Raw genomic sequence first — 19127 nt, 5'->3', positions numbered from 1 at the left:
AGCTTTGCAGAGATTCCCTGTTACTTGATACAGATTTGACTGGACCATCAACTCCACTTCATTCATCAGCTCACGTGAAGCAGTCATGTACACATGCAACAGTGACTCTCTTTATATATCATCAGAACTGCTTGTCACTATTCCCAAGCACATATTCAAGTTAATCTAATGGTTCTTTGACTGAGTGTTATCCCAATCATGCTTATCTGGTTGACAAGTAGGTGATCTAACAATGCATTCCAATTGACAGGCCTTGAATATCAAACACCCTGTGGCACAACGGCAGATATCAAGTAGGTTACAGTAAAATTACTGCATGTAAAGTCGTGGCAAATTAAGATTATTCAGCTAGAGAATGTTGGTGGTTGGAAATTTAGTTCTTTTACATTAGTCATATATATTGATAAATTGTATTGCTTGAGAATATTATTTTGCAACACAGATTTTGTTCAGAAATTGTCTAAATTTTAGTTTGTTGAAAATCCTCTGGGAGTTGATGTTTATTTCCCCTCGACTTCTCTGACACCTTCAAAAACTAACACTGTTCGAATCAGTAAATGTGATTAGATAGAATTGGAATCCTTCTCCTACCAAGATGATGAAAATAGTTAATAATAATCTCCGGGGTAATAAGAGGTGGGATAAACACCCTTCATGATTCATCTGTATTTTTTAATTTACTCTAATGATCAATAAAATTTTTTATAGATTGTATCAAAATGACTGACAAATCTGAACAATGCTTCTTTGATGAAGTTGCAGTTCAATAAAAAAAGAAAGAAAGAATATTAGCTACAGTTTGTTGCAACAAAACTTAAAATATTTAAATTTTATAATGGAAAATGAGTAACCACCAAAGAAACGAAAAGCTTGTGACAATTCATGTATAAAATAATATGATGTCATATATGGAATGAAAATTATATTTGAAAAGAAAATTTAATTTTGACCTCCAAAGTTTATTCTCTTTTTTTTAAGCGCTCATTTTTACCTATGAAAATATTTAGGAAACTTGTTGCATTTTTTTGAAATATATGGACTAAATTGAAAATAGCAACTTTCTCCCCCTCCGTACAGATCGTCTCTTTGCTGTGATTTATTTATTTATTTATTTATTTTTTTAATTCATCTTCCTTTTTCCTTAATCCAGTGCCCTACCATGGGCCCTTGTGGTCGCCGCCGCCGTGCCATTGCCGTCCGACCGCTGTCTCCTGGCCGCCGCCGCTACCGCCGAAAGTTGATTTCGTCAAGTCTCCGTCTCCTCTTCGATCTTTTCTTTCTCGAGCTCTCCCTCGGCTAGAGTACGATGCTCTCGATTGCAACCAGCAAAGTGATCCTTGTTGCTGTCTTCTCAACAAATATTATTGTCGCTTGATGTTGCAAACTTTGTTGTTCTTTATAGAGCATGCCCACACCTATTGAATTGTTAGCCTCCATGGTTGTAGCTCTATCTTTGCCGCCATTGGTCGCAGGAATCCATGCCCTTTTGATGAGGTTTGTCCTGTAACTTTGCCACCACTCGATAAGGCCCTGTGTTAGTTGGATCACAACATTAAATTGTTGGTTGCAGAGACTTTCTCCTCTCCTCCAAGGATGCCGACGAGGAATGGAGATGGTTGTCGACCGCGACATCCATTGGGGGTGATGGTTGGTTTGATTGGAGGTACTTTTGATAAATTCTGATTTTCTTTTATAAGGACATTAGTTTAGGGCCATTTATTTAATCGATCATTTCTTTGTTCCGTAACCTATTTAACGGCCCACTTTAGGTCTCTTGGATCTTGGCTATAGATCGATGGAAGCTTGTCTAGAGAAAGTTTTAATTGGTGACAGCTCGTGTATGAGACTGAGTTATGAGTATGCTATGGTTGCATTGGTTGGTAAATTGTCAAAGTGGAGTTCATCAATTGGGGTAGGGTTTTCTTACTTGTTTTGTTACATTTACCTTATGCATAATTAAGTTTGTGAAAGTAAATATAATTATGAAATCACTAGAAATAGAATGCTTTATATGATCTTATTCTTACTCTTGTTGCTTCACAATCTTCTTTCATATTGTTTGTCCTTTTTATATTCTTAGTCGATATCTATCTTATTCCCTTTAAGAACCATGACAAATTAAATTATCTAATTAATTATACTAATTAATAAGATAATAAATGAATTAAACTATAGGGTTTTGACTCTGCGCTCTAAGAGGGGATGCGTTTACACTTATATTAAAATTTAAAAGATAATGGATGCAACATTTATACTAAAAGGTTAAGGAGTTGTTTTATTATTGATATTAAATTAACTAGATAATAAATGTAACACTTAGATTATAGAACTTTAGTTCTGTGTACTGAAGGAGTTTCGTGTCTTATTATGCTGACTAAATGAATAAAATGAAGTTATGTTATAGAGCATGCACTCCACTCCTAAAAAGGGCCCTTGAGTCTTTTCGGGCATGTGTAGGCTTCGATCATTATATATGAGATGGTTTTTCTCATTTTTCTCACTAGGTGGATTGTGGGTCGTTCATACTATTTTATGCAAGATGTATTTATGTGGATGTGTGTGTATATATACACACACACACATGATGTATTTTGTATTGTGTGGATTGTTCACCCTATGTATATATGATATATTTTTACAAAAGTAATGAATAAAATGTTATGCAAATCTCAAGTTTCTTGTGACCCATAACTTCAAGGTTATAATCATTTTTGGATCCACATGTGACATAAACATGGGCATTGTAACAACTTCTAACATGGGTCTAGCTATGACACCAAAAATATTTTAAAAACCTTCAATCTATAATGTGTCCTTGGAACTTGGCATTATGGTGGTATTGTATGGCCACAAACTTTGAGATTTTTTGAGTTTCTTAACAGGAGTTTGTCTCAAAATATTAAAAATCATTTTCGTACTGTTTTAATTAATTTATGAATTTTATACACATGGATTTGACACATAAGTAAATGTTTTATAAATGATCATATCTAGCTACGTGGAATAAGAATGGCATTTTTTTTTTCTAAATCAGCAGTGAGAGAAGCACGTTTTAATGCAGATTCACAAGTTTCTTGCTTCACTACTTCCTTACAACCTTCCTCCAAGTTGTCACATGACCACGCAATTATTGATTCATGCCAAGGAGAAATAATTAAGTGGGCCATCTGCTAAACTTGACCATGTACAGTGCTAAACTTGACCATGTGCAGTGCTAAACTTGAGGGCCTTTAATTCCCTCTATAAAACCCATCATCACCTTAATGCCAATATTATACTGCACGACATTTTTTCTCCTTTGTTTTTTCAGTAGATATGGCTACAAATATGCCTTCAAATTACAAGAATGATCAGGTATATATATTATCATCTGCAACTTCATTTCTTTTTGCTTGTTTTGGCCCTCAATTAGCTGCTCGAATGAGTGTTAAGCATGTATTTTTAGATTGCAAGGAGCTAGGAGAAGCACTACATATTACTGTTGTTCTAATATTGAATAAATTAGATGAGATACGCTGCTGGACATGTCTACGTATGCAAACTAAACTAAATTTGTTTGTTTAATTTCAGAGAGAAATGGTTTAATTTTTTTCCAGTTTTTCTTTAGGCCAAACAAATAAAGCAAAAATATCATTCTAAAAAAAATATTTCTATCTACTTAATTACTTCTGTTTGAATTTTTCTTCTGTCTTAGAAAACAATGTTAGTTTTGTTAATGTGTTTTTTGTTGCTTAGCAAATATGAATTAACAAGGGTTTAAACAACAGTATGTTAGTTTTGTTGAATTGTATTTTGAGCAAAACATATTCTCCACTTTCAAGGCTTGAAGAATTTATTAAAACAATATAAACATGTTTATTTTGGTGTAATTTTTCAAATAAAATAATATAAATTAATACAATAAAAAATAAATATTGTGACGAATATGTTCCACCAATTTTGCAAATCTATAACATAAATTGATTGTCCTTTGTGTTCTAGCTAACTGTGCAAATTTGACCCATTATAAAGTGATTGTCTTTTGTATCGTATCTCTAATAGCAACAATAATTAGATTTATCGTGTGTGTGTGTATATATATATATATATATATATATAAACAAGTCATAGATATTATATCAATAGTTCTCAAGTTATTACCTATACAAGGATAAGAAAATTAGCAATAAGTTAAAGGATTAATTCCCTTGAATATTTTAAAATTATTTCAAATTTCTAACCTTTTGTTTTTACTTCTTGCAAGGTTTTGGTGGAAGGAACCTCCCATGTAAAGACAATGCTACTAAATAGGCCTCTAAAATTCAATGCCCTCAACTATCAAATGGTTCATTCATCCCTTATTCTCAATTATACATTCCATTTAAAAATTACAATATTTTTGAATTTCGATCAGTCACATGCAATTATTAATGCTTTAAAATTAAGTCACACAAATAAATATTCCATTGTTTTTTTTCTTTTAATTTGTGATTCATGTTAATTTAGGTTTTTGATTCTTTTAAAAAAAAATCTTGTTTTCAAGGTTTTGCAACTGTCCGAGGAGTTCCAGAAGTTGGAAAATGTTCCTGCTGTTGGGTTGGTAATTGTAAAGGTACATGCAATCCATTGCCTTCTGTGAATTTTCAACTCCTTTTATGAAGAAAATATTATTGTTAGCTAGGTCAAATTCATTATATATAAGTGTCTAATTTGCTAACATTTGATTATGGATTGCAGGCAAATGGAAGAGCATTTTGTGCTGGAGGAGATGTTATTGAATACTATCGTTGCATGCTTACAGGTATCATTCAACCTGTCTATATTTATCTGGAAGCTTTTGTGATACTGTATTAATCATTTTATCTGAAATTCGATAAGAGCAACTAAGTATTAACCTAAATATGAGAAGGTGAGTGGGCATTGGCTGCTCAAATTTATCGAAAGCAACTCATCTTGGACTACCTAGTGGCAACATACAGAAAGCCCCTGGTCAGTTGAACATACCATATATAACAATAGAATTACTGAAACAATATTCTCCAAATATGTTTTGTAACATATTGACTTGAGTACATTTCTACTTGAAGGTTTTCCTTATCAATGGGGTAGTGATGGGAGGTGGTGCTGGACTTTCTATGAACGCAAGATACCGAGTCGTTACTGAAAATACGGTATGATCAGTTGGGCATTTATGCTAACATTTGTGATCGTTAACAGGTGCTTTGTATTTGCTTTTAGGTTTTTGCAATGCCAGAAGCAGGTATAGGGCATTATCCAGATGTTGGAGCATCTTATTTTCTTTCCCGACTTCCAGGCTTCTTTGGTTAGATCACTTAGTTGACAAGTCTATGATTACATATGCTTTGTGATTATATTGAAAATATATTATGATTTTGGGACTTTGTGATTGATAATTTTAGGGGAATATCTTGGCCTTACTGGTGCAAGACTGGATGGTGCTGAGATGGTAGCATGTGGACTTGCCACTCACTTTATTCCTTCAAAAGTATTCTATCTTGTTTTACCAAAAAATCAGAATCTATTTTAAACATCATTGTTCTTCCATACTATTATTTCTAACCAAGGAGTAGAATTTACTTTTGTTGGAGAAATCATTGCATGAGGTGGATGTTGCTGAACCAAATACAATCCAAGGAATTATCAGCAAATATACTCAGCAAGTGTCATTGAAAGAAGACAGTGTTCTTCATAGGTGAACCATACATCAATACATGCACATTTTCTCTTTCCCACAAAAATATCTATATGTAGATATACTCAACATCTTTCTATCCATATCATTTTGTAGGCTTAACCTCATCGACCACTTTTTCTCAAAACAAACAGTAGAAGAAATCTTATCTTCTTTGGTAATTAAGGATACTACACGTGTATTTATTTATGCATGTATATGTATATATATATGCTTGTATACCTTGTTAATTGAGTCATAATTTAAATCAAGATATGTATTCGTTACTTATCCCATTTATGTATGATTGTTTAGGAACATGAAAATGCAACTTTGAAACAAGAGTGGATTACTAAGTCAATAAGATCGATGAAGGCAGCGTCACCAATAAATCTTAAGATCTTCCTTATGTCGGTAAATTATCTATTATCTTTCTTTTTAAGAGTTTATTTACTTGGATGAAGATAAGAGAGAAAAGGATAAGTGATATAAAAGATACATATAAATAATGTAATTGGATATCTCTTATCTTAATTCATAGATTAGGAAAGGTCGATTTGAACCACTGAAAGAGTGCCTAACTCGAGATAGTAGAATAACTACTAATACTCTTCGAGGAACAGTGTCGAACGACTTCCTTGTGGTATTTACTACTTTACCTTTACTTGGATAGATTTTATTTCTTTTTTCTCATTTTCGAAAAAAGTGCTGATATATTGTTGGATGTAGGGTGTTAAGGCAATACTATTGGAGAAAAACTACAAACCCAAGGTGATATATATACATACACTATTTGTACCAAAATTCTTCTAAATAACTTTCACATATATATATATATATATATTTTTTTTCATATTAATTTATTTCATCATTTTGTTATCATACTTGACAGTGGGAGCCTTCGAAATTGGAACTGGTTAGCAATGATATGGTGGAGACATATCTGACAAAGAAACTTGAGAGTGAAGGCTGGAAAGAACTCCAACTTCCTCCTAGAGACATGCGTGAGAAGGCACTCAGACCTAAACTCTAATGTCTCGTCGTTTACTTAAGGAGAAATAAAAGGAACGGAAATAATTAAGCAAGTAAACAACAATTAGTTTCTATCTTTGTTGTTATCTTTTGAATAAAATATGCAATGCAATGGCAAACAATGAGTACTGTTAATCATTTATCGACAACACGCCCACTATGTGCATGTCGTCTCTTTGCTGTGATATATTTGTGTATTATTTCTTCATCCTCCTTTCTCTAATCCAGTGCCCTAACATGGTCCCTCCCTTGTTGTCGTCCTTGCCGTGCCATTACTGTTTGCCATAGCCGCCCGACCACTATCTCCTGGCTATCTGGCCCTCAGGTCGCTACAGCCCAAAGTTGATTTATTATTATTTGTCCTTGTTGCTGCCTCTCAACATATTATTGTCGCTCGATGTTGCAACCTTTGTTATCTATTACAGAGCACGGACGTCCCTGGGACAATGGTGCAACGGTAGGATATCCAGGTTGTAATTCAGGGATTCGTGGTTCGATCCCCAGCTACGGCGTATTTGTAGGAATTTTCTTTCAAATGGGGAACGCAATCAAAGGATGCTGGACATCTGGATTGGCCACCGTATGCGTTTCTCGATTTACCTTAGTGGTCGGTGGGAAATTTTCTGTGGGATCAGACCGATCACCCCAGAGATGTGGCTACTGGGATTATCATTTTTTTATTATAGAGCATGGACACACCTCTTGGATAGTTAGCCGCCGTGTTTATAGCCCTATCTTGGTCGCAGGAGTCAATGCCCTTGTTGTTGATGTTTGTACAGTTAGATTGCTAATAAATATATTCAAAAACTCATTCAAAAGATTTGGCATTTTACTAAATCACATACTTAGTTTTGCATATTACTTAAAATGGGTAGTTCATTTTCGAATTGACCTCTTTTTCTTTTTATTGTTCATCAGAAAAAACTCTGAAATTTTTTATTTAAAAAAAACTTTTAATCTCTCAGTTCTTTTCCTTCGTCTCTATCTCGACGAGTTTCTTCCGTCGTCCCTTTATATATATATATATATATATATATATATATATATATATATATATATATATAACTGATATCTGCGCGATTTATCTCACGTGACTTGTGCGCGACACTTCTGATCCACCGCCACTGCCGCCGCCTTCGCCGTGCTGTCCGCCGCCTTCGCCGTGCTGTTCGCCGCCTCGGGCCCGATCGACGCACCATTCGCCAACGCTCAGTCCGGCAGCGGATTCTGGCCGGATAGTGACTGGAATCTGACGAATTTGGCCGGAAACGCGACTAGCAGTTTCGGACGTCGGATTCCGACCAAATCGCGGTCGGATTCTGGCCAAATTGCGGTCGGAGACCGGCCGAGGAAGGACCAACATCCGCGATTGGCGTCGGACGTCGGTCCTTCCTTTATCGGTCTCCGGCCGCAATTTGGTCGGAATCCGACTGTGATTTGGCCGGCAGTGTTGGGCTTTGGCCGAAATCCAACCGTGATTTGGTGGAATCCGGCATCAGAAACTGTCAGCTGCGTTTCCAGCCAAATTCGTTGAATTCCGGTCGACTATCCGCCCGGAATCCGCCGTCGGACAGAGCGCCGGCAAGCGGTGCGTCGATCAGGCCCGAGGCGGCGACCGACGATGGCCGGACGGCGCGACGAGGGTGGCGGCAGGACGGTGCGATATACTGCGCAACTCATGGCGACAGCGGTGATGGGTCGGAGGTGTCGCGCACGGGTCGCGCGAATCACGGCTACGTCGCGGCACGGGTCGCGCGAGGCCTCCTATACGTCGCGCATGATATCAGTTATATATATATATATATATATATATATATCATAAATTTAATTATCTATATATATATATTGCTATTATATATATATATACTATACAAAAGACAATCAGGATTAGATTTGCAAAGTTAATTAGAACAAAGGACAATCATTTTATATTAGATTTGCAAAATTAAGTGGAACATGTTTATTTGTATTTATATTAAGTGGAATCATTTTATATTAGAACAAAGGACAATCATTTTATTTTTTATTATATTAATTTATATTATTTTATTTGAAAAATTACACCAAAATAAACATATTTATATTGTTTTAATAAATTCTTCAAGCCATGAAAGTGGAGAATATGTTTTGCTCAAAACACAATTCAACAAAACTAACATACTGTTGTTTAAACCCTTGTTAATTCATATTTGCTAAGCAACAAAAAAACACATTAACAAAACTAACATTGTTTTCTAAGACAGAAGAAAAATTCAAAAAGAAGTAATTAAGTAGATAGAAATTGTCTTTTACAATGATATTTTTTGCTTTATTTGTTTGGCCAAAAGAAAAACTGGAAAAAGATTAAACCATTTCTCTCTGAAATTAAACAAACAAATTTAGTTTAGTTTGTGTACGTAGACATGTCCATTAGCGTATCTCATCTAATAATTTATTCAATATTAGAACAGCAGTAATATGCAGTGCTTCTCCTAGCTCCTTGCAATCGAAAAATACATGTTTAACACTCATTCGAGCATCTAATTGAGGGCCAAAACAAGCAAAAAGAAATGAAGTTGTAGATGATAATATATATACCTGATCATTCTCTCGTAATTTGAAGGCCTATTTGTAGCCGTATCTACTAAAAAAACAAAGGAGAAAAAAAGTCGTGCAGTATAATATTGCATTAGTAAATAAGGTGATGATGAGTTTTATAGAGGGAATTAAAGGCCCTCAAGTTTAGCACTGCACATGGTCAAGTTTAGCACTGCACATGGTCGAGTTAAACATATGACCCACTTAATTATTTCTCCTTGGCATGAATCAATAATTGCGTGGTCATGTGACAACTTGGAGGAAGCTTGTAAGGAAGTAGGGAAGCAAGAAACTTGTGAATCTGCATTAAAACGTGCTTCTCTGACTGCAGATTTAGAAAAACAAAAATGCCATTCTTATTCCACCTAGCTAGAAATATATGATCATTTATAAAACATTTACTTATGTGTCAAAACAGTACGTACTGTATTGAGACAAACTCATGTTAATAAGAAACTCAAAAGATCTCAAAGTTTGTGGCCATACAATACCACCATATATAATGCCAAGTTCCAAGGACACATTATAGATTGAAGGTTTTTAAAATATTTTTGGTGTCATAGACCCATGTTAGAAGTTGTTGCAATGTCCATTCTTATGTCACATGTGGATCCAAAAATGATAATAACCTTGAAGTTACGGGTCACAAGAGATTTTCATAATAGAAAATTTGAAAATGCCAATGTGGATGGTTTTATTTAGTTCAATGTCTCCCTGAGACGACTACGCCTAAAGTTAACTTAGCATTTATACCACCTTTATTGATTTCCTCTTTTTCGAACTAAATCCAAAGTTGGAGAAACTTTTTTACAACACGATTACAACAAGCTTATAAATTTCAGCAAAAAGAAAGGAAACTATAAGTTAACAAGGGTAAATAATAATAAATCAAACTTTGGGTGGTAGCGGCCTGACCTGACGGCCAGATAGCCAGGAGATAGTGGTCGATCGGGCGGCAATGGCAGACAGTAATGGCACGGGGACGATGACAAGAAGCTTAGGAACCATGGTAGGGCACTGGATTAGAGAAAGGAGGATGAAGAAATAATAAACAAATAAATCACCGCGACATGCACAGAGTGGGTGTTGTAGATAAATGAATAACAGTACTCATTGTTTGCCATTGCATTGCATATTTTATTCAAAAGATAACAATAAAGATAGAAACTAATTGTTGTTTACTTGCTTATTTCCATCCCTTTTATTTCTCTTTAAGTAAACGAGACATTAGAGTTTAGGTCTGAGTTCCTTCTCACGCATGTCTCTAGGAGGAAGTTGGAGTTCTTTCCAGCCTTCATTCTCAGGTATCTTTGTCAGATATGTCTCCACCATATCATTGCTAACCAGTTCCAATTTCGAAGGCTCCCACTGTCAAGTATGATAACAAAATGATGAAATAAATTAATATGAAAAAAATAGATGTATATGTGAAAGTTATTTAGAAGAATTTTGGTACAACTTGTGTATGTATATATATATATCACCTTCGGTTTGTAGTTTTTCTCCAATATTATTGCCTTAACACCCTACATCCAACAATATATCAGCACTTTTTTCGAAAATGAGAAAAAAGAAATAAACTCTATCCAAGTAAAGGTAAATTAGTGAATACCACAAGGAAGTCGTTGGACACTGTTCGTCGAACAGTATGAGTACTTATTCTACTGTCTCGAATTAGGCACTCTTCCAGTGGTTCAAATCGACCTTTTCTAATCTATGAATTAAAATAAGAGATATCCAGTTATATTATTTATATGTATCTTTTATATCACTTGTCCTTTTCTCTCATATTAAATAAACTATTAAAAGGAAAAAAAAAGAAAGATAATAAATAATTTACCGACATAAGGAAGATCTTGAGATTTATTGGTGATGCTGCCTTCATTGATTTTATTGACTTAGTAATCCACTCTTGTTTCAAAGTTGCATTTTCATGTTCCTAAACAATCATATATAAATGGGATAAGTAATTAATGAATACATATCTAGATTTAAATTAAGACTCAATTAACAAGGTATGCAAACATATAATATATACATGCATAAAATAAATACACTTGTAGTATCCTTACCAAAGAAGATAAGATTTCTTCTACTGTTTGTTTTGAGAAAAAGTGGTCGATGAGGTCGAGCCTACAAAATGAAATGAATAGAATGATATTGAGTGTGTGTGTGTATATATATATATATTATAGATGGGAATTAAAGAGAAAATGTGCATGTATTGATGTATGGTTCACCTATGAAGAACACTGTCTTCTTTCAATGGCACTTGCTGAGTATATTTGCTAATAATTCCCTGGATTGTGTTTGGTTCAGCAACATCCACCTCATGCAATGATTTCTCCAACAAAAGTAAATTCTACTCATTGGTTAGAATATTAGTATGTAAGAACAATGATGTTTAAAATAGATTCTAATTTTTGTTAAAAGAAAAAAAAAATCTAATTTCTAGCTACGTATTCTTTTTTGGTAAAACAAGATAGAATACTTTTGAAGGAACAAAGTGAGTGGCAAGTCCACATGCTACCATCTCAGCACCATTCAATCTTGCACCAGTAAGGCCAAGATATTCTCCTAAAATGAACAATCACAAAGTCCAAAAATCATAATATATTTTCAATATAATCACAAAGCATATGTAATCATAGAGTTGGCACAACTAAGTTATAACCAAAGAAGCCTGGAAGTCGGGAAAGAAAATAAGATGCTCCAACATCTGGATAATGCCCTATGACTGCTTCTGGCATTGCAAAAACCTAAAAGCAAACACAAAGCATTGGTTCACAACCCAAATGTTAGCATAAATGCCCAACTGATCATACTGTATTTTCAGTAACGACTCGATATCTTGCGTTCATAGAAAGTCCAGCACCACCTCCCATTACTGTCCCATTGATCAGGAAAACCTTCGAGTAAAAATTTGGTCAACTCAATATGTTATTAACCATATTTAGAGTTTATTATTTCAGTAATTTTATTGTTATATATGATATATATGATTGACTGACCAGGGGCTTAATGTATTTTGCCACTAGGTGGTCCAAGGTGAGTTGCTTTTGATATATTTGAGCTGCCAATGGCCACTCACCTACTCATATTCAAGTTAACAATTAGTTGCTCTTATTAAATTTCAGAAAAAAATGCCAATGTGAATAATAAAATATCTTCCTGATAAATATATAGCCAAGTTGAATAATACCTGAAAGCGAGCAACGATAGTATTCAATAACATCTCCTCCAGCACAAAATGCTCTTCCATTTGCCTTCAATCCATGGTGAAATATTAGCAAATTAGACACATATATATAATGAATTTTACCTAGATAACAATAATATTTTCTTCATAAAAGGAGTTGAAAATTCACAGAAAGCAATGGATTGCATGTACCTTTACAATTACCAACCCAACAGCAGGATCATTTTCCAACTTCTGGAACTCCTCGGACAGTTGCAAAACCTTGGAAACAAGATTTATTTTTAAAAGAATAAAAAACCTAAATTAACATGAATAACAAATTAAATTACAAAAAAGAAAAAACAATGGAATATTTATTTATCTGACTTAATTTTAAAGCATTAATAATTGGATGTGACTGATCGAAATTCAAATATAATGTAATTTTTTAATGGAATGTATAATTGAGAATAAGGATAAACCAACCATTTGATAGTTGAGGGCATTGAATTTTAGAGGCCTATTTAGTAGAATTGTCTTTACATGGGAGTTTCCTTCCACCAAAACCTTGCAAGAAGTAAAAGCAAAAGGTTAGAAATTTCAAATAATTTTAAAATATTCAAGGGAATTAATCCTTTAATTTATTGCTAATTTTCTTATCCTTGTATAAGTAATAACTTGAGAGCTATTGATTTCAATAGATATAATATCTATGACTTCTTTTTCTCTTTGAATATATATATAATATTATTGTTGCTATTAGAAAAAAAATGATAATCCCAGTAGCCACATCTCTGGGGGTGGTCGGTCCGGTCTTTTCCCACCGACCATATAAACGCATACGGCGGCCAATATATAATTATTCCTGCAAATACGCCGTGCTATTAACCCGAATGTTTTACCGTGCACCATTGCCCTGGGGACAATTATTGTTGCTATTAGAGATACTATATAAAAGACAATCACTTTATAATGAGTTAGACTTGAAAAGTTAGCCGGAACAAAAAGGACGATCATTTTATATTATATTTCCAAAGTTAGGTGGAACATATTTGTCATAATATTTATTTTTTATTATATTAATTTATACTATTTTATTTGAAAAATTACACCAAAATAAACATATTTATATTGTTTTAATAAATTCTTCAAGCCTTGAAAGTGGAGAATATGTTTTGCTCAAAACACAATTCAACAAAACTAACATACCGTTGTTTAAACCCTTGTTAATTCGTATTTGCTAAGCAACAAAAAACACATTAACAAAACTAACATTGTTTTCTAAGACAGAAGAAAATTTCAAAATGAAGTAATTAAGTAGATAGAAATTGTCTTTTACAATGATATTTTTTGCTTTATTTGTTTGGCCAAAAGAAAAACTGGAAAAAGATTAAACCATTTCTCTCTGAAATTAAACAAACAAATTTAGTTTAGTTTGTGTACGTAGACATGTCCATTAGCGTATCTCATCTAATAATTTATTCAATATTAGAACAGCAGTAATATGCAGTGCTTCTCCTAGCTCCTTGCAATCTAAAAATACATGTTTAACACTCATTCGAGCATCTAATTGAGGGCCAAAACAAGCAAAAAGAAATGAAGTTGTAGATGATAATATATATACCTGATCATTCTCTCGTAATTTGAAGGCCTATTTGTAGCCATTTCTACTAAAAAAACAAAGGAGAAAAAAAGTCGTGCAGTATAATATTGCATTAGTAAATAAGGTGATGATGAGTTTTATAGAGGGAATTAAAGGCCCTCAAGTTTAGCACTGCACATGGTCAAGTTTAGCACTGCACATGGTCGAGTTTAACAGATGGCCCACTTAATTATTTCTTCTTGGCATGAATCAATGGATGCGTGGTCATGTGAAAACTTGGAGGAAGGTTGTAAGGAAGTAGCGAAGCAAGAAACTTGTAAATCTGCATTAAAACGTGCTTCTCTGACTGCTGATTTAGAAAAACAAAAATGCCATTCTTATTCCACCTAGCTAGAAATATATGATCATTTATAAAGCATTTACTTATGTGTCAAAACAGTAGTGTATTGAGACAAACTCATGTTAATAAGAAACTCAAAAGATCTCAAAGTTTGTGGCCATACAATACCACCATATATAATTCCAAGTTCCAAGGACACATTATAGATTGAAGGTTTTTAAAATATTTTTGGTGTCATAGACCCATGTTAGAAGTTGTTGCAATGTCCATTCTTATGTCACATGTGGATCCAAAAATGATAATAACCTTGAAGTTATGGGTCACAAGAAACTTGAGATTTTCATAATAGAAAATTTGAAACGAAACAAGCACAACGCGCACACAACGCCAATGTGGATGGTTTTATTTAGTTCACTGTCTCCTTGAGAGCCCAAAGTTAACTTAGCATTTATACCAACTCTATTGATTTCCTCTTTTTCGGACTAAATCCAAAGTTGGAGAAACTTTCTTACAGCATTACAACAAACTTATAAATTTCAGCAAAAAGAGAGGAAACTATAACAAGAGAGAAGAGGAGAATAGGGTTACACTTTTAGCATAAGATTCTTCCTCTTAATTGATTAAAGATGCTGAGAATAGGAGCTTTTGAACTCGGGTTGCACAAGAAAATCGTTGGAAGTGTTATTGTTACATTGGTGGAGAAAATCCCCCTTTTAAACATGCTTGAATCAAACAATTTCTGCACCTTTTTGTTGCCACAAATCGATTGGTATTGCTCATCAATCGATTGCTGACAAACTATTCGTTAAACGGTTGATTACTTTAGATCGACGGTTGAGATTATCTTAATTTCTTAATTTCAGGTGATTGGTAATACCCAGTTGAAATGACCAATCGATTGACAGACTTCTATTCACTCGACAAACACTACCAATCGATTGCTAATGCTCAATCGAACTAGCAATTTGATTTGATGGATTTTTGTTCGCTTGACAAATACTGCCAATTGATTTGAAGCGACTATGTCCAAAGCTAACTTAGCATTCTACCATCCCTATTGATTTTCTCCTTTTTGAACCAACTTCAAAGGTGAAGAAACCTTCTTATAGTAGGATTACAACAAGCTTGTAAATTTCAACAAAAAGAGAAGAAACTACAACAAGAGAGAAGAGGAGAATAGAGTTACATTTTTCGCACAAGACTCTTCTTCTTAATTGGTTAAAGATGCTGAGAATGAGAGTTTTGAGCTTGGGTTGAACTAGAAAATCGTTGGAAGTGTTATTGTTCCATTGGTGGAGAAAATCCTCTTTTAAACATGATCAAATTGGATAGCTTTGCATCTTTTTGTCACCACAAATCGATTGATATTATTCATCAATCGATTGTTGACCGTTGACTATATTTGTTAAATGATCAATTCTAGATCAACGGCTGAGATTATCTTGATTTTTTAATTTCAATTGATTGATAATGTCTAGTCAAAATGACCAATGGCAGCAAAGATAGGGTTATAAACATGACATTTTAGGTAATACGCAAAATCAATTATGCGGTTTAGTAAAATGGCGAATCTTTTGAATGAGTTATTTGAATATATTTATTAGCAAAGTTACTGTACAAACATCAACAACAAGAGCATAGACTCCTGCGACCAATGGCAGCAAAGATAGGGCTATAAACATGGCAGCTAACTATCCAAGAGGTGTGGCCATGCTCTATAAAAAATAACAAAAGTTGCAGCGACAATAATATAATATTCGTTGAGAGGCAGCAACAAGGGTAAATAATAATAAATCAAACTTTGGGTGGTAGCGGCCTGACAGCCAGATAGCCAGGAGATAGTGGTCGGGTGGCAATGGCAGACAGTAATGGCACGGCGACGACGACAAGAAGCTTAGGGACCATGGTAGGGCACTGGATTAGAGAAACGAGGATGAAGAAATAATAAACAAATAAATCACAGCAAAGAGACGACATACACAGAGTGGGTGTTGTAGATGAATGAATAAAAGTACTCATTGTTTGCCATTGCATTGCATGTTTTATTCAAAAGATAACAATAAAGATAGAAACTAATTGTTGTTTACTTGCTTATTTCCATCCCTTTTATTTCTCTTTAAGTAAACGAGACATTAGAGTTTAGGTCTGAGTTCCTTCTCACGCATGTCTCTAGGAGGAAGTTGGAGTTCTTTCCAGCCTTCATTCTCAGGTATCTTTGTCAGATATGTCTCTACCATTTCATTGCTAACCAGTTCCAATTTCGAGGGCTCCCACTGTCAAGTATGATAACAAAATGATGAAAGAAATTAATATGAAAAAAATAGATATATATGTGGAAGTTATTTTAGAAGAATTTTGGTACAACTTGTGTATGTATATATATCACCTTCGGTTTGTAGTTTTTCTCCAATATTATTGCCTTAACACCCTACATCCAACAATATATCAGCACTTTTTTTGAAAATGAGAAAACAGAAATAAACTCTATCCAAGTAAAGGTAAATTAGTGAATACCACAAGGAAGTCGTTGGACACTGTTCGTCGAACAATATGAGTACTTATTCTACTGTCTCGAATTAGGCACTCTTCCAATGGTTCAAATCGACCTTTTCTAATCTATGAATTAAAATAAGAGATATCCAGTTATATTATTTATATGTATCTTTTATATCACTTGTCCTTTTCTCTCTTATTAAATAAACTATTAAAAGGAAAAAAAAGAAAGATAATAAATAATTTACCGACATAAGGAAGATCTTAAGATTTATTGGTGATGCTGCCTTCATTGATTTTATTGACTTAGTAATCCACTCTTGTTTCAAAGTTGCATTTTCATGTTCCTAAACAATCATATATAAATGGGATAAGTAATTAATGAATACATATCTTGATTTAAATTAAGACTCAATTAACAAGGTATGCAAACAAAAACATATACATGCATAAAATAAATACACTTGTAGTATCCTTACCAAAGAAGATAAGATTTCTTCTACTGTTTGTTTTGAGAAAAAGTGGTCGATGAGGTCGAGCCTACAAAATGAAATGAATAGAATGATATTGAGTGTGTATATATATATTATTATATGGGAATTAAAGAGAAAATGTGCATGTATGGTTCACCTGTGAAGAACACTGTCTTCTTTCAATGGCACTTGCTGAGTATATTTGCTAATAATTCCCTGGATTGTGTTTGGTTCAGCAACATCCACCTCATGCAATGATTTCTCCAACAAAAGTAAATTCTACTCATTGGTTAGAATATTAGTATGTAAGAACAATGATGTTTAAAATAGATTCTAATTTTTGTTAAAAGAAAAAAAAATCTAATTTCTAGCTACGTATTCTTTTTTGGTAAAACAAGATAGAATATATTTTGAAGGAACAAAGTGAGTGGCAAGTCCACATGCTACCATCTCAGCACCATTCAATCTTGCACCAGTAAGGCCAAGATATTCTCCTAAAATGAACAATCACAAAGTCCAAAAATCATAATATATTTTCAATATAATCACAAAGCATATGTAATCATAGAGTTGGCACAACTAAGTTATAACCAAAGAAGCCTGGAAGTCGGGAAAGAAAATAAGATGCTCCAACATCTGGATAATGCCCTATGACTGCTTCTGGCATTGCAAAAACCTAAAAGCAAACACAAAGCATTGGTTCACAACCCAAATGTTAGCATCAATGCCCAACTGATCATACTGTATTTTCAGTAACGACTCGGTATCTTGCGTTCATAGAAAGTCCAGCACCACCTCCCATTACTGTCCCATTGATCAGGAAAACCTTCGAGTAAAAATTTGGTCAACTCAATATGTTAATAACCATATTTAGAGTTTATTATTTCAGTAATTTTATTGTTATATATGATATATATGATTGACTGACCAGGGGCTTAATGTATTTTGCCACTAGGTGGTCCAAGGTGAGTTGCTTTTGATATATTTGAGCTGCCAATGGCCACTCACCTACTCATATTCAAGTTAACAATTAGTTGCTCTTATCAAATTTCAGAAAAAAATGCCAATGTGAATAATAAAATTAATATCTTCCAGATAAATATAGCCAAGTTGAATAATACCTGAAAGCGAGCAACGATAGTATGCAATAACATCTCCTCCAGCACAAAATGCTCTTCCATTTGCCTTCAATCCATGGTGAAATATTAGCAAATTAGACACATATATATAATGAATTTTACCTAGATAACAATAATATTTTCTTCATAAAAGGCGTTGAAAATTCACAGAAAGCAATGGATTGCATGTACCTTTACAATTACCAACCCAACAGCAGGATCATTTTCCAACTTCTGGAACTCCTCGGACAGTTGCAAAACCTTGGAAACAAGATTTATTTTTAAAAGAATAAAAAACCTAAATTAACATGAATAACAAATTAAATTACAAAAAAGAAAAAACAATGGAATATTTATTTATCTGACTTAATTTTAAAGCATTAATAATTGGATGTGACTGATCGAAATTCAAATATAATGTAATTTTTTAATGGAATGTATAATTGAGAATAAGGATAAACCAACCATTTGATAGTTGAGGGCATTGAATTTTAGAGGCCTATTTAGTAGAATTGTCTTTACATGGGAGTTTCCTTCCACCAAAACCTTGCAAGAAGTAAAAGCAAAAGGTTAGAAATTTCAAATAATTTTAAAATATTCAAGGGAATTAATCCTTTAATTTATTGCTAATTTTCTTATCCT

The 19127-nt window shown here is 33.7% G+C and overlaps 3 protein-coding genes across 3 annotated transcripts in view; 1 reads left to right on the top strand and 2 right to left on the bottom strand.

The window, feature by feature from the left end:
- Window positions 1-3286: 3286 nt before the first annotated feature.
- LOC141814884 (putative 3-hydroxyisobutyryl-CoA hydrolase 3) lies at window positions 3287-6888 on the top strand. The gene is made up of 14 exons (XM_074702838.1): window positions 3287-3354; window positions 4244-4324; window positions 4523-4591; window positions 4717-4780; window positions 4889-4968; window positions 5067-5150; window positions 5218-5302; window positions 5400-5485; window positions 5571-5692; window positions 5789-5849; window positions 5987-6085; window positions 6213-6314; window positions 6401-6442; window positions 6564-6888. Exons 1-14 carry the CDS (start codon window positions 3316-3318, stop codon window positions 6702-6704), a joined length of 1155 nt encoding a protein of 384 aa, XP_074558939.1. The 5' UTR covers window positions 3287-3315; the 3' UTR covers window positions 6705-6888.
- Window positions 6889-10330: 3442 nt separating this feature from the next.
- Window positions 10331-16306, bottom strand: LOC141814465 (putative 3-hydroxyisobutyryl-CoA hydrolase 3). Its single transcript, XM_074702425.1, has 14 exons — window positions 16202-16306; window positions 12945-13025; window positions 12672-12740; window positions 12483-12546; window positions 12292-12371; window positions 12106-12189; window positions 11955-12039; window positions 11772-11857; window positions 11521-11642; window positions 11353-11413; window positions 11121-11219; window positions 10893-10994; window positions 10765-10806; window positions 10331-10648 (listed from the first exon to the last, which is right to left on the bottom strand). The coding sequence occupies exons 1-14, from the start codon at window positions 16304-16306 to the stop codon at window positions 10508-10510; spliced, it is 1221 nt and encodes a 406-aa protein (XP_074558526.1). The 3' UTR covers window positions 10331-10507.
- Window positions 16307-16495: 189 nt separating this feature from the next.
- The window catches only part of LOC141815479 (putative 3-hydroxyisobutyryl-CoA hydrolase 3), a 7952-nt gene continuing 5320 nt past the window's right edge, over window positions 16496-19127 (bottom strand). Inside the window, exons 2-14 of the mRNA XM_074703422.1 lie at window positions 18951-19031; window positions 18678-18746; window positions 18489-18552; window positions 18296-18375; window positions 18110-18193; window positions 17959-18043; window positions 17778-17861; window positions 17525-17648; window positions 17374-17434; window positions 17143-17241; window positions 16916-17017; window positions 16788-16829; window positions 16496-16674 (exon numbers count right to left, since the gene is read on the bottom strand). Of these exons, the coding sequence (XP_074559523.1) occupies window positions 16534-16674; window positions 16788-16829; window positions 16916-17017; window positions 17143-17241; window positions 17374-17434; window positions 17525-17648; window positions 17778-17861; window positions 17959-18043; window positions 18110-18193; window positions 18296-18375; window positions 18489-18552; window positions 18678-18746; window positions 18951-19031 (1116 nt within the window). The 3' untranslated portion in view covers window positions 16496-16533. The remainder of the gene's footprint in view (window positions 16675-16787; window positions 16830-16915; window positions 17018-17142; window positions 17242-17373; window positions 17435-17524; window positions 17649-17777; window positions 17862-17958; window positions 18044-18109; window positions 18194-18295; window positions 18376-18488; window positions 18553-18677; window positions 18747-18950; window positions 19032-19127) is intronic.

The sequence above is a fragment of the Curcuma longa genome, chromosome 21 (genome assembly GCF_044706935.1).
Source record: "Curcuma longa cultivar G26 ecotype Majalengka, Jawa Barat chromosome 21, ITB_CL_G26_1.1, whole genome shotgun sequence".
In the NCBI taxonomy this organism is placed as follows: domain Eukaryota; kingdom Viridiplantae; phylum Streptophyta; class Magnoliopsida; order Zingiberales; family Zingiberaceae; genus Curcuma; species Curcuma longa.
Note: the sequence above shows the minus strand (reverse complement) of the source record. Positions and strands in the feature narration are given on the sequence as shown.